The sequence below is a fragment of the Ctenopharyngodon idella genome, chromosome 1 (assembly GCF_019924925.1).
Source record: "Ctenopharyngodon idella isolate HZGC_01 chromosome 1, HZGC01, whole genome shotgun sequence".
NCBI classification, from domain to species: Eukaryota; Metazoa; Chordata; class Actinopteri; order Cypriniformes; family Xenocyprididae; genus Ctenopharyngodon; species Ctenopharyngodon idella.
In genome coordinates this window covers 39899121-39914149 of record NC_067220.1, presented here as the reverse complement: position 1 = coordinate 39914149, position 15029 = coordinate 39899121, and the positions used below count along the sequence as shown (strand labels likewise).

General features: G+C 36.4%; 1 protein-coding gene across 2 annotated transcripts; it reads right to left on the bottom strand.

Moving 5' to 3' along the window:
* Nucleotides 1–1178: 1178 nt before the first annotated feature.
* etaa1a (ETAA1 activator of ATR kinase a) lies at nt 1179–14749 on the bottom strand. Of its 2 annotated transcripts, none has more exons than XM_051898691.1 (6): nt 14270–14749; nt 7368–7502; nt 7220–7293; nt 7025–7134; nt 3639–5221; nt 1179–2004 (listed from the first exon to the last, which is right to left on the bottom strand). In XM_051898691.1, exons 1-6 carry the CDS (start codon nt 14406–14408, stop codon nt 1883–1885), a joined length of 2163 nt encoding a protein of 720 aa, XP_051754651.1. In that variant the 5' UTR covers nt 14409–14749; the 3' UTR covers nt 1179–1882. The 2 variants fall into 2 exon arrangements, with proteins under 2 accessions (XP_051754651.1, XP_051754655.1); XM_051898695.1 differs by lacking the exon at nt 14270–14749 and adding an exon at nt 7985–8303.
* Between the last annotated feature and the right edge of the window lie 280 nt (nt 14750–15029).

The window sequence follows — 15029 nt, the reverse complement described above, 5'->3', positions numbered from 1 at the left end:
AATTTTTTTTTTTTTTTAAAGATGTAAATCATTGTTACTTTTTGTCAGGTTTGGGAATCATAATTGTACAATTTCCAGGTTTTCCATGACGATGTAATTCTAAAGCTCACATTACACCAGACACGATCTGCCTCAAAAATGTGACAAGCTACCGAACTGGTGTAAATGGAAACATTTTTCAGCTTTAACAGCAGTCACATCAACCTAATGTGTGTACTTGTTAGGGAACTAGTGGTTAATGAAGCATAGATGTAGACCTTTGACTTCAGCTATGTAATCCTCAGGTCAGCCCATATCAAAACACACACTAATCTCTGCATGTACGACATGAAGCTCACCAGAACGCTCCATTCATGCTGTCCTCATCAGAGTTCAGTCAACACATGGTCCAGGTAAGTGCCTGGACGCTCGGCTGGTCAGGTGAAACCGCATCCCCGGGCCGCGGGGGCTTTTCATAGTTCTGTGCGCTAGCTACAGTTACACACCGGCAGGCTGATAACAAGACTCGACTTTCAAGAGCACTCATGTGTGCCGCAGGTGTCCGAGGACAGCGGCGTCATACAGGTGTCAGAGAGCTAATGATGAGAAACAGCCCGACTGAGAGGCCTTACACACTCTTGCACCTGTTTACCTGCAAGTTTGTACTTGAGTACATGGTATTGGTCAGATAGGCAACCTGAAAATGCAAATAACAGGATAAGGATGTTTAAAAATCATTTAAAGGGTTAGTTCACCCAAAAATGAAAATTATGTCATTAATTACTCACCCTCATGTCGTTCCAAACCCATAAGACCATCGGAACACAAATTAAGATATTTTTGATGAAATCATGAGCTTTCTGGCCCTCCATAGACAGCTATTTAATTACCACTTTCAAGGTCCAGAAAGGTAGTAAAGACATTGTTAAAATAGTCCACTTGACTACAGTGGTTCAGTCAGTCTCCTACACTCAAGCAATATAATTTCTATTAATGACATCCATTACTTTTCCATGACTTTATTTCAATGACTTGACCAGGCCTGGAAAACCCAGTATCAAATTTCTAAAATGAATGTTTCATGACTGTGGGAACCTGAAATAAATGCATTATGAATAATTGTCAATGCGGCCATATCAATCTGCTGCTCTCGATGTGGCTCGTATAACAACTGAAACTATGCATGTAGATGAAAAATACAGGATTTTTAAAAATTATTTAATATTGGCTTAATTACAATGACAGTTCCAACTCAAATACTGTACATCACTTACTTGAAGTCACTTTATTATTCTGGGCTTCTTATTTTAACACTCAAATTGACAAAAACAATAAAATCAACCAACCAACATTTTTAAAATGTCTTCTTCATTATAAACTGAACAAGAGTGCTTTACTTTAAGCATTGTGAAAATAAAAGATTGAAGGAAAATATTTATTATACAACTTACTTAGAAATGCATAAAATCTGCATAAAAGTGACTTAAGTGAAAAAGGCAGCTACTCCTGATTTTCTAGTAATAACCAATGGGGATCTATTGAGATCATCATACATGTTTATCAAAAAAACAATAGTGTTGATCTAGGATCTGTTCTCTGATGCCCAAACAGAAACGTTGATGGCAAAACACATGACTTAGATCAGCATTTAATTTTCTGAGCAGTCAAATGTTCTAATCTATACATAAGAATGGCCCTTAAAGCAACGAAAGCCATTGTTCCTACAGAGTTTTGATAACAGCTTGTCCACAAACAAGCAGCATGATGCAGGAAAATTAGATCCATGAAACTGCAAAGATTTGTTGTGTATAACAGGAACAGTTGTGATGTAGACAGTAACTCTTTATATAGGCATAGAATCCTGCAGGTTTGTTTTGTTGTACATCTCCATAGTAACGCGGAATCAAACAGGAGCTCTGAGGTTCTGATTGGTCAGCATCTTGAGTCTCCGTCTCTCCATAGCCTGCTGCTTCTTCCTCTCGATCTCAGCATCACTGCACTTCACGGCTCCAGACTTACACACATCTACAGAAACACACACTGGATAAGCAACACTTCAGGAGAGTTTGAAATTAAACAGACAATATATTTTGGAAACACTGATTCAAGTCAGATATTGAGTGAATATAACGCAAACAAGGTTTTTTTGTTTTGTTTTGTTTTTTAGTATATAAAAAAAAAAAAAAAAAATCTTTTTTTATTATTTAAGAGACATTTTAAAAAATTGTACCGACTTCAAACTTTTGAACAGTAGTGAATAATATATTTATATCAAATATTATATATACGCTATTAGTATGTTTGCTTTTTTCATGTTTAAGAATTGTATAGCACATGTGCTTTATAAATAAATTGCATTGCCTATATGTGTATGTAACTCCTAGATAGACAGTATTTTACTTCTTAGACATTTTTAATAATTAAAAATAAAGATAACATACATATGGAAGCTTGTTTCCACTACTGAATAAAAAAGAAAAAAGGTGATTGCAACTTTTTTCTCGCAATTGTGATATAAACTCGCAATTGTGAGTTATAAAGTCAGAATTGCGTGATATAAATTCAGAATTGCGCGTTATAAAGTCAGAATTGCGGGATATAAAGTCAGAGTTGCAATATAAACTCGCAATTCCGAGTTATAAAGTCAAAATTGTGATATAAAGTCGCAACTGCGTGATATAAAAATCAGAATTGTGTGATATAAACTCGATAAACTGATATAAAGTCAGAATTCTAATATATAAAAAAGCAAATGCGTGATATAAACTCAGAATTTCGTGTAATATGGTCAGAAATGCGAGATATAAACTTGCAATTCTGACTTTTTTTCTCAAATTGTATTAAATTAATTGTTAAATTTATATCTCGCAATTATGACTTATGTTCACACAATTGCGAGTTATAAAGTCAGAATTGTGAGATATAAATTTGCAATTCTGAGAAAAAAGCCAGTTTTTTCCCTCAGAATTGGACTTTATACTTTATAACTCACAATTACAATTCTGAGAAAAGAAGAAAGAATTGTGAGGAAAAAAGTCAGAATTGCAAGATATAAACTCGAGATTATCTCGCAATTCTGACTTTATAACTCGCAATTGTAAGTTTATATCTCGCAATTCTGACTTTATAACTCGCAATTCTGAGTTTATATTACAAATCTGAGAAAAAAGTCAGAATTGCAAGATGTAAACTCGCAATTGCGAGAAAAAAAGTCAGATTTGCGTGATATAAGCTTGAAATTGCGTGATATAAACTCAGAATTTCGTGTTTTAAAGTCAGAAATGCAAGATATAAACTCGCAATTCTGAATTTTTTTCTCAAATTGTGACTTTATATCTCGCAATTGTGAGTTATACAATTATGAGATATAAACGTGCAATTCTGAGAAAAAAGCCAGTATTTTTCCCCTCAGAATTGGACTTTTGCAATTGCAATTCTGAGAAAAGAAGTCAGAATTGCGAGATATAAACTCAAGATATTTATATCTCGCAATTCTGACTTTATAACTCGCAACTCGCAAATTACAATTGCGAGAAAAAAGGTCGCAATCACCTTTTTTTTTTTTTTATTCAGTGGCGGAAACAAACTTCCATACAAACATACCCCTAAATACCACTTGCAATCACAATAAAACAAAGAGCATGTAACATTTACTGTACCTTTGGTGAGGCCCGGCGCAGACCTGAGCGAGTCCGTGTATGGCTTTTTGAACTGGTGACTGTCTGATATTCTCACATCTGATTGGAGGACAGCCAGCACGCCCCTCTCGTGACCCTGCGCTGTGGGGGCAGCAGCACAGGTCCCATGTCCCACCACAGAGGAGCTGCTCACCTGTTTAAATTTATACGGTCCATTACTTGAGGGGCCAGATGGTCTTGTTGCGTCACATGACACATTAGAGCCGAGTCCTGTAGGCCCAGAACTCGCAGCATGAGCTTTCTGCCTGTACAGAGAAGCTGATGTGTTTGCACTGGACATGGAAACATTAGCAGCCGGCCTTTTGGGTGGATAAGGATGAGCAAATACCGTTTGCTGACTGGTCGTTTCATACAGTTTGTTTTGTGGTGCTTTTGTGGTGTTGTGTTGGCCGTTTGTGCCTGGGGTTTCAGTGTTGCCAGATAACTCCTCAAGATTATCACACGCTTCACAAAACAGATCATCGTCCTCGACGCCGTCATCCCAGATGTCATCAGATGCAAAAAAGGAGTCCAGGTCTTCATCTAAAACATCACTGAAGCCATCTTGGCCTGTAACAGCATCCTCTTCTCTTTGTTTAACACCTCCAGAGTTTGGATTTTGGTGCGTGCTAGGCGGCTTCGAATGAAGAGAAGTGCTGAGGCCGGTGGAGGGCAGCATCTCTTTGGTGTTTGAATGGAAATGAACATTGTTGAGTTCAGATGAATTTTGAATAACCTGATGCTGTCGTACTTGTGTATTGTGCTGATATTGCTGGTTCTGATTGGCATTAAAGCAACTTGGAGCAACCGGCAAAGCTTTACTCATGGGAAAAACCTTATTTGTGCAATTATTTTCCATGTGATTTTCAATTCTAGGCAACCCTCCAACAGGCTTTGCCTCTATCCGAGAGTCCAGCTGAAATGTTTGTTCACTTTTCGTCTTTTGCCCTTGAAATGTGCCACATTTAACATCATTTTTAGCTTCTTGTGGTTTGTTTGACATTACACTTAAGGCAGTTTGATTCTTGTGAGTTTGTATTTGTGTTGAACTGTACTGCGGTGCAGCAAACAGATCTGGGTTTTGCGTCATCTCCAACAGCAATGAGTCATCAAGTAAACCGTCGCTGTTCCAATCGTCATCAAAATCATCAGCGTTCTTAACTTGTTTACTGTCACTGTTTGCTTTCGTACAGAACGAAGAACCTCTTTGTGAATCACAGGCTTTCACAACATTTCTCTCAGGGACATCCTGAGTATGAAAACTCGACGCCTGACTGAGACGCCCGCTGAGCTGCTGAGTCGGCCCATCAAAAAGGAAATCAAGGTCATCATCCATCTCCTGATTAAGCCCTCTTTCATCAACAGGGTTCTCATTGGGTTCTAGAGCAGCACTCTTCACGGCAGAACCGTTGTGAGCTGTTGTGAATCGATCGACATGTGGCGGCTCTTGCTTCACGGCACTTTCTGAACCTGTTGCATCTGAGCTCTGTTCTTGAGCTTCATCTTGCCTCATGTTGAAGTCAAAGCGCTTCGCCAGCCGCATTAGATCTTCTACAGTGCTCTGTCTGCGACATACAAAACAGCAGAATTTAGATGAATATGAACAATGACTAAATAAATATGATACATCTTCACTTTTCTGTACCATTTACCATAAATGGGTAGTTGATGCATAAAATGTAGGAACATCATCACTCCTTGCTGCATTATAGTATTTGACAATCTGAAGCGGTTTGTGCCTGTCAAATAATTACATCTTTTGGATTGTCCATTAAGTTCCAAATAAAAAGAGAAAACAATATAATATAATAAAGTACAATAAAATTAATGTAACTACATTTTTAATATTAATAATAATATATAACAACAACAACAATAATAATATAACAAGGTATGTTTAATTTGTAAAGTATTAAATCACCATATAATTCAAAAGATATGCATTAGTTATTTAATATATAAACAATTTTTCCATTGAATCTACAGCAAGATTAACTAGATTATACACAGTTGCTGGGATATATCACATATATATATAAAGGTACAAGTAATTTTATATCTCAGTGTCATATCATATAGCGATGTGTGTTTATGCTGACATAAAAAAAGAAAGAAAAAAAAAAAAGGTTTGTCTTTTCAAATCTTCTATCACGTGTCATTATATTTATTGAGTTGGCTCATGCGTTTTATTTTTCGCGAAATGTGACAATTCCCAGTAAGGGAGCATAGTGAGCATCGATCGTCCCTGGTTTTTGCGGTGCACTGTGGGATTTTTCAGGAAGTGAACGTTCCAGTGCACTGGAAGGATTTTGCAATTGAGACAGCCCTTAAAATGGATGACTCTGTGATCAGTGCCCTGACAACTGAACTAGGGAGCTGATTGAGACGCACCATTAAGCCAGGTGCACCTGTATGATTTATATTAGTCTTTTACGACTTGCTTGTCAGGCTGTACGAACATGATCCCCGTCATGTCACACTGTGGGATCTCAGCTGTCATTAATGTCAGACTGTACGACAGTAAAGATGCATTAAAAATAGACACATGCGAGAAGACTCGTTTGGAGTTTTACTTCATCAATCCATGACATGTTCAGTGATGTGAGATGCACTGCATGTGATTGAAATTGTGGCTAGCCAATTTCTTCCAGCATGTAAATGCATTAACCTGCTTTCTGTCGGCTTATTGAAGTGCACATGTGCATCCTTACTGCAGATTTAAGCGCATCCAGACAGAGCGAGCGTTTTGCAGTAAGTGAGGAGGAAATATGTTGCAAACTCAGACTCTGCATCTGATAAAAATGCTGCATCTGTAACTGCATGAGAGGATCATATATGAACCATAAGTTTCCTGCTGACATGCTGACTTTTCTTCGATTTTTAATGCTTTATTTAACATCACAACCGACATAAATGAAATACTCGGCGTCAGATACGCAAATTATTACATTTTGACCTCACTACTGGGAAATAACCTGATTTATTAATAAAGTCTTGTAAACGCGGTTTACTTGCGTTGTCAGGTTATTGGTTTGCATGTAAACCTGGACAACAGGTTATTTCACTAGGTGGATTTTTGGGAGTTATCTGCATACTGGTGTGAACGTAAACGTTCTCAATCTCTAGCGTTCATTCTTCTCTTGAAAAGGAAACTGGGGGGAAAAAACGAAGACGATGTGTGTGGAGTGAGTGGTGTTTTGTTGTTGTCTCACTAATTGTGTCATCAGGCTCTGCTCTCCTATTGGTTTTTGATTTGACACTTGTCGTAGCAGAAGTCACACTGCTGTATGTCAAATTTTATGACACTGCCAGAATCGAATGGTGCGAACGTGCCTAAAGATTCCCACTCCTACAGAACAGTGGCTTACTTTGTCGGCGCGGGCTTGACTTTGGCTTGCCGTACTTCTGGTGTGCAGGGAATGGCACTATCTCCAATCCACTGCAGTAAAGATGAGTCCGCTTCTTCTAGTCTTCCATTCTATAAACAAAGAAATGACAATACACTAGAGACATGTTGAACTGAAAACATAAGCATTGTGGCAGTTCATGCTCCTCGAGCAAACCTTTGGAGCGATCCGATTGGCAATGTCCGATATATCCACCGGTCTGACATTTGCAGCTCTCCTTTGTCCACGACCTGAAAATAAATACTTTGTCATGCTTTGATCCTGCATGTTTAAAGAGATGCACAATTCCAATAGACATTATTACCATGTCGAATGGGTGACGGAGATGTCGTATCCCATATAATATCCTGATGAGAATCAGGATCGTTGCTGGGGGAGTCGTCAGCTATCAGTCTTCTGAACTGGCCTCTTGCTGGACGTGTAGGAGTCTTGAACTCTGCTATAAAACACAAAAACACCTGCTTTAATAAAGAAACATGGCTGCATCTGATGGTTTTGCAATGCATTTTAATCACCTAATGCAGAAACTAAAAACTTTATAGTGCTTTTATATGTGGGACTTTACTACTATGCTAATCTTACATTTTCATGCCCACACCATATAGGCCTATTTGATAAAATGTCAAAAGACGGTTCAATAAAAATAATGTAAAACATCAAGTTGAGGTCTCCGCTTGACCAGAGCACTTTTCTTAAAGTTTGGTCTACTATTTTTTTTTTTTAAAAAAAAAGTTTATTAAATTACAACACAAATTCAAAATTTTTAAGTTACAAAAATCTGAAAGACATACACAACAGGTATGACTCGACGGTAAACAATATAGCCTAACACATAGAAAAAGCTGGCGCTTTCAGGAATCAGTTACATATGACATAAAGCCACGAAGCACATTAGTGTCTGTTTTTCGGGTGGGTTGGTACTTGTGTTACGGATCTGCCCGGGGTTCAGTGTCGCTGCTTTAGGGCTCCGTCTCAGTCTGTTTACTTTCGACTTCATCTGCGTCAGTTTGGCGATTTCAGTTTGCTCACGTTCCTGACTGCCTCTGCCCTCCATGTTGTTGGATTATCCGGAATGTCTACGGCGCAATATATCACCGAGTTGGTGTTATATTATTTTTGCTTTTCATTCCCATCATGAGCCTGGAGTGATTTGAATAAAAAATTGTTCAAACATTCCGCCAAAGACACAGTTCCTCCCAGGATTCATTGCGGAAATGTGCTCGAGGACATCAGATGTGCGTAGCTGCTACGCATACAATCTTTATTAACAACAAATAATAACAACATAGCTGTATAATGAAAGAATTAAATAACTTAAAAAAGCTACTAAAGACTAATAGTTTATCAAATGTTGCTTATAAGTCTGGTTGAATGAACGCAGAGCGGTTGTTTCACGTGAAATGTAACTTAATTGAAAAAAAAATGTAGGCTGCTACATTTTGTTTTTTTAACAAAACAATGGCAAATAAAATTAGTAATTCAAGTAATGAGCCAAGACATGCAGTGTTTTACAGTGATTTTCATGAGCAAGGGGTTTTCTTAGACATGATGCTGCAACAACAACATCAATAATAGCTAATAAATAATAATAGGAAGAATAAATAAATCTTCTGTTAAATAATATGGTTCAAGTAATATAGTACACATTTTGTTTGTCGATTTTCAGTCGAAATCCAGTCATTTAAATAGGAATTCATGGGATCTTTCCCGTGCAGAATACACATATTATTGTAACTAAACTATAGCAGATATCAAAATATTATAGTTACACACACTTGCACTTAGTTTTACTACAATAAAGCTGCTTCAACAATGTGCTGGAAACCACTGTCATCAAAAATACGACAAAAAGAATCCAAAAACTTGCTTGAGGGAGATCTTAGGCTATTCATTTATTATTGATATGATTTTGCACCAGTGACAAATAGTACCATAGTCTATTTTCTGATTTCTTGTTGTCAGACTGACAAAAGTCTAGAGACTGCATGGCTTTCACTGTCCGTCTGTGTCAGTGCAGGTCAGTAACTGTAGAAAAGTGTCTGTACACTTGTGTGTGTGTGTGTGTGTGTGTGTGTGTGTGCTTTCTGAAATGAACTGTGTCCAAATAATGGTTGATAGTGATCTTAGCTTGTCAGATCTGTTTTCCTATTGTACTTATGGAGTGATTACATTGTCTAAATGTCATAATACAGAATGTGTCAACTCAGTAATGTATTTAAATGTTAATGTTTAGGTTTCTTGCAATGATTTTGCTTGTAGACGGCACCACTGCAAAGGTTCAGTGTTATTTCAGGGTAATGTAACACAGGAAATGGCTGCAGGAGCTCAACATAAATTTAAAGGCTCACGTGATCGACCTCGCGGAGGTTAAGTGAAAATGAACATCCGTTTGATGTCATACCAAGCTGTTTCTTTAACAGAAAGTTGGATGATTCATTACTGTTCAAACTGGTAGTCAAAATTATTTGCACCTTAAAGGGATTTTCAATCTTTTAGACCCCAAATATTATCATCCTCATGCAAGGGACTGCAATCCCCAAATTTAAAAGGCAACTATGTATTTTCATGCATTAAAGGGTTAGTTCACCCAAAAATGAAAATTCTGTCATTAATTACTCACCCTAATGTCGTTCCACATCCATAAGACCTTCGTTGATCTTCAGAACACAAATTAAGATATTTTTGATCAAATCCGATGGTTCAGTGAGGCCTCCATAGACAGCAATAACACTCCCTTTTTCAACGCCCAGAAAGCTACTAAAAACATATTTAAAACAGTTCATGTGACTACAGTGGTTTAAGCTTAATATTATAAAGTGACGAGAATACTTTTTGTGTGCCAAAAATAACAAAATAACGACTTTATTCCACAATATCTAGTGATGGGCGATTTCAAAACACTGCTTCATGAAGCTTCGATTCTTTGCGAATCATTTGTTTCGAGTCAGTGGTTCAGAGTGCCAAAATCACATGATCTCAGTTATCGAGGCTTCATTACGTCATAAGTGTTTTAAAACTTCAATAGTTCACGTGACTTTGGCAGTTTGAAATGCGCTTCGAATCACTGATTCGAAACAAATGATTCGTAAAGCTTCGAAGCTTCATGAAGCAGTGTTTTAAAAATCGCCCATCACTAGATATTGTGGAATAAAGTCACTATTTTGTTATTTTTGGCACACAAAAAGTATTCTCGTCGCTTTATAATAATAGAGTTGAACCACTGTAGTCACATGAACTGTTTTAAATATGTTTTTAGTAGCTTTCTGGGCATTGAAAAAGGGAGTGTTATTGCTGTCTATGGAGGCCTCACTGAACCATCGGATTTGATCAAAAATATCATAATTTGTGTTCCAAAGATAAACGAAGGTCTTACAGGTGTAGAACGACATGAGGGTGAGTAATTAATGACATTATTTTCATTTTTGGGTTAACTAACCCTTTAAGACCGAATTTATACTAATTTAAACTGGTATACTATAAACTATACCAATTTAAAATATTATTATCTGGAAAATATTTAATTTCTATAGGCTATTAAGATTTTTTTCTACTCATGTATCATGTATTTATTCTACTAAATGTATTATTTATTCATTTATTTCAATTAATTAGTTAATTTACTTATCCTAATCTATCTCATTTTATTGTTTATTTATTTTAAATTTTCATTTATAAACAGTGAAATTTAAACAATGAAATGAAATGATATTTTAATCATTTCATTTTATTAATTAATTAATTAATTTAAAATTTTTAATCTATTTTAGTCTGGTTTTTATTAATTAATTTTATTGCGGGATATTATTTATTTTTAATTAATTAGTTAATTAATTTACTTACTTATCCTAATCTATCCTAACTCATTTTATTGTTTACTCATTTATTTATTTTAATTTATGTATTTATATTGTTGAATATTTTAATCTATTTATTTCTTTTAGTCTTATTTTTATTTATTTATTCATTTATTTTTACGAGGTCAACTTCCTCGTTCACCCCCAAAAAAACTTTTGTCAGCATTTACTCATCCTCATGTCATTCTTTTTCATGTTTATTTTCATTTTTGAACTGTAAAAAATTAAATATAAAAAAATGGAAATATTTATTAAAAAATTTTGGTCCTTTCTAGAGCTTGACTGGCTTACATTTTTGTATGCAAATGAGCTGTTTGATCACATACTGGCTTGGAAGGTCATGAGAGAAAAAGTAATGACAATCTTTTTTTTTTTTTCCTAAACTATCCCTTTAAGACATCTTTAAGATCTAGCTTTCACTGTAGCCGTTCACTGTATGATAGATGAAGAACATCTCATTGAATTATCAAAGCATGATATGTTGTGGTTTGGCAATTTAGCTCAGTTTCCTGTGAGCTCTGCCCATGTCAGACCGGGCCTCGTGGGTGACTCTAATCAATAGAGCTAAGTCATTCTAAACAAGAGCAGACTGGGGATATATTATTTGATCTGACCCGTGGCTAATAAATCTCCCGTGAACTGTTAAACTGTCAGGCTGACATGTAGACGGAGGCCTGATTGACTGCCCTGTCACTGCTAAAGCTACCTCAACAGATTACTTATGTTTATATCTGAGTCCACGCACACACACACACACACACACACTGCACTGCTAGGCCTTTCATTTGATAAATGGCTGTTCCACCAACAGTCGGTTATTGGGAAACTCCGTGATATACGGCCCTGTATTGCCGCCAGTGCCGGTCCAGCTCCGGTTACCCACAGCAGTCTGATGATGTCATCAGAAAAGGTACCTAACGACCCCTGGTTGGCCTTTTTGTGGTTAGATCCTGATTAAAGGAGCTGATTGAATGTGTGTATATGTGTGTGTGAAACTGCGTAATCACTCACAGGCCGGTCTTTGGTGTGGTTTGGGTGAGGGTCGCACAGAGGTTGGATGGTAACTGTATGTACACTGACCCATCAGTACCCTTCGGGTACACCACTGCTGTGTGAGTATAAATGGGAGGAAACACTGAATATTAAGTTGGCTTGAGAAAGCGAACTTACTGAAATGCTATTTAAACTTTAAAATTTAAAATTTCTAACTCTAACTCCTTCTACTGTCAACTTTAACTCTACAATTACCAAACTCGGGTCAGACCTTCAGACTGTTCTGATTTAGTGTGCGATATCTTTTCTAACTGATCCAATTTACGTTTTTTCTATCTATCATGCTAAAACATGCTAGCAGTGTGTTAAATCATGTTAGCGACATGTTAAATTATGCTAACAATGTGCAAAAACATGCTAATTCATGCTAGCAACATGCTAATTAATGGTAACGGACGGTGCGTCTGAAATCGCGTACTGAGTATATACTACATTTGAATTTGAACTTACTTCATGACCGTTAAAAAGTATGTTCAATTGTAGTATGAATGTGTGCAGTATGAATCTAATCTGGACGTACTACATCTGCCATGTTGTCATTATCATGTGACCTACCAGCATCAGTTGTGTCGCTCTATTCACAAATCCTCTCCCGTGGCCTCATGGGATAGTAAAGTGTCCATCGTATGCACACTTCAGAATCTCGCCAGAAGTAGTAGGTCATTCGGGGACTTTTTGCCTACTGTTTTGTGTATTGTTTTTTGCATACTATATAATAGGGAAGTATTCGATTTTGGACGCAGTACATGTGTTAAAACATGCTAGCAATGTTCTAAAACATGTTAGCAATGTGTTAAAACATGTTAATTAATGCTAGTGACATGTTAAAACATGCTACTTAATGCTAGCAACATGCTAAAATCTATCTATCTATCTATCTATCTATCTATCTATCTATCGAAGCGTCAAACTTTAAGCTTTAAAACTACTTTAAACTTCAAACTGAACACCATTAAAAAAATCAAAGCTTTTAAAACTTCTTCAAACATTCTGGTCAGGCTTTCTCAAGCCAACTTCAAAGTTTGTCTCAACAAATGTTTTTGTCTAATTATAACTACACTCTTAAAAATAAAGGTTCCAAAATGGATTTTTGCCATAAAGAACCATTTTTAGTTCCCCAAAGAACCTTTGTGTGATCAGTTCTAAAAAGAACCATTTTTTGTTAGTGTGAGGAACATTTTACTAAAGAACCTTTCGTGGAATGGAAAGATTCCCTGGATGTTAAAGGTTTTTCATGAAACCACAGATGAACCTTTATTTTTAAGAGAAGAATTATCTGTGAAAGTAATATCAACGCTTAAACTTCAGATTAAGATAGATAAATAAATTGTTTGGAATAGCGTACACTGGATCAAATAGTCTATGTCTTTGTTAAATGAAGCCAGTTGCTTCTTCAAACGAGGTCAACTTCCTGTCCCGGTACAAGCTTTCACAGGACAACTTGACACCCATCTATTTGTCTCTCTCCCTCTTGCTCTCTTCGCCCTTGAACTGAAACAGATCCAAAGAGATATTCAATCCCCTCGTTTCCTGTCGATTGTGGGCACCCCTTATTATGTGCATGATTTAAATGGTTAAAACAGCATGTATGTGATAATCAGGCATAGCAGCTTTAATAATAAATTATTATGCCCCAAATAATAAATTATATTTTGCTTAAATAAAAATAAAATGAAACCTATATTAAAGAACATAAATATCTTGATTATTTTTTTCACATCTCCCAAAATAAAGTCTTATCGCCCTAATGTAATCTTATTCTCATTGCATGTAAGATTTGATCTATCTACACATACAATAATATATATATATATATATATATAAAATAACTATATGTTATAAAATAATATGTACTTATTATCTTAGAAGTTTTATATATATTTATATTTTTTAAAAAGCGGTGATTGTTTCTAACAAGTAAAATTTCTGGATGCATTGTGGTAATGGCAATTTTTTTTATAATGCAACAAATCTTTATTATCCTAAAATACTGTAATTTAATTTTCTTGATGTAAAAACACAGCTGAAGGTCTGTAGGAACTGTACAACTCTCCAGAATAACTGATCTGAAACATACACTCATAATGCAAACAGGAAAGCTGCTTCAGAGTAAAATATGTCAACGTAAAACAGTTTGCCAGAACTGTAAACATGGTTTTGGATTGGCTTCAAGATTCTCCTCTGTTGAGATGATGCCGGGTTTGTTTTGGTAGTGAGTTTAAACAGGAAAGTGGAAGAAGAGAGAGATCAAGCATTAAAATCCAACCCAGACATTTTAATTACACTGACCATCACTCACCTTCATACCACAGATGGTTTTGTAACAACCGCAACCCATGTTCGTAAGCCACTTTCTCTTGGTCAGTCCTCCTTCCTTTTCTATAGAAGTCAGTTGTGAAATTGTTTTTAGAACCAGTTCGTTTCAGGCGAGAATGCATATATAATTTTTTGGGACATGGACTAGACCAGTGGTGCCGAATCCTGTTCCTGGGATCTACCTTCCTGCAAAGTTCAGCTCCAACCCTGATCAAACACAACTGAAGCAGCTAATTAAGATCTTGATAATTACAGACAGGTGTGTTGGAGATCTCCAGGAACAGGACTAGACATTCATTTACCCCAGCTTTTGATGAAATTCCCAGTTTAAGTAATTTGACTGCTAAACAAACCACAGGAAAAAGAAGTACATCTCGTGCCCTACAGGGGGCGATACATACCACCGCCATAGTGCAGTCTGCTTACCAACAAAGCAAAGGCTGCATTCACATTCACTAGCATATTACTATTTCTGCAGTATATAGTATGTGAAGTGTGCACTGTATGCATAGAGTACATCAGCTACAAAGTGTGGCAAAATGTGCAGTATCTAACAGAGCACACTGCATGGATTACTGTATCCCACAATGCATTGTGCTCAAATTCATCTTCCATATTCATTGTGACGAATAAACCAGATATAATGCCTTCTTATCTCATTATATGGTAAGACTTTTTTAGCATTACTTGACAGAGTTTGGTCAGACTTTGAACAAAAGACAATTTTACACCCAACTGGATTA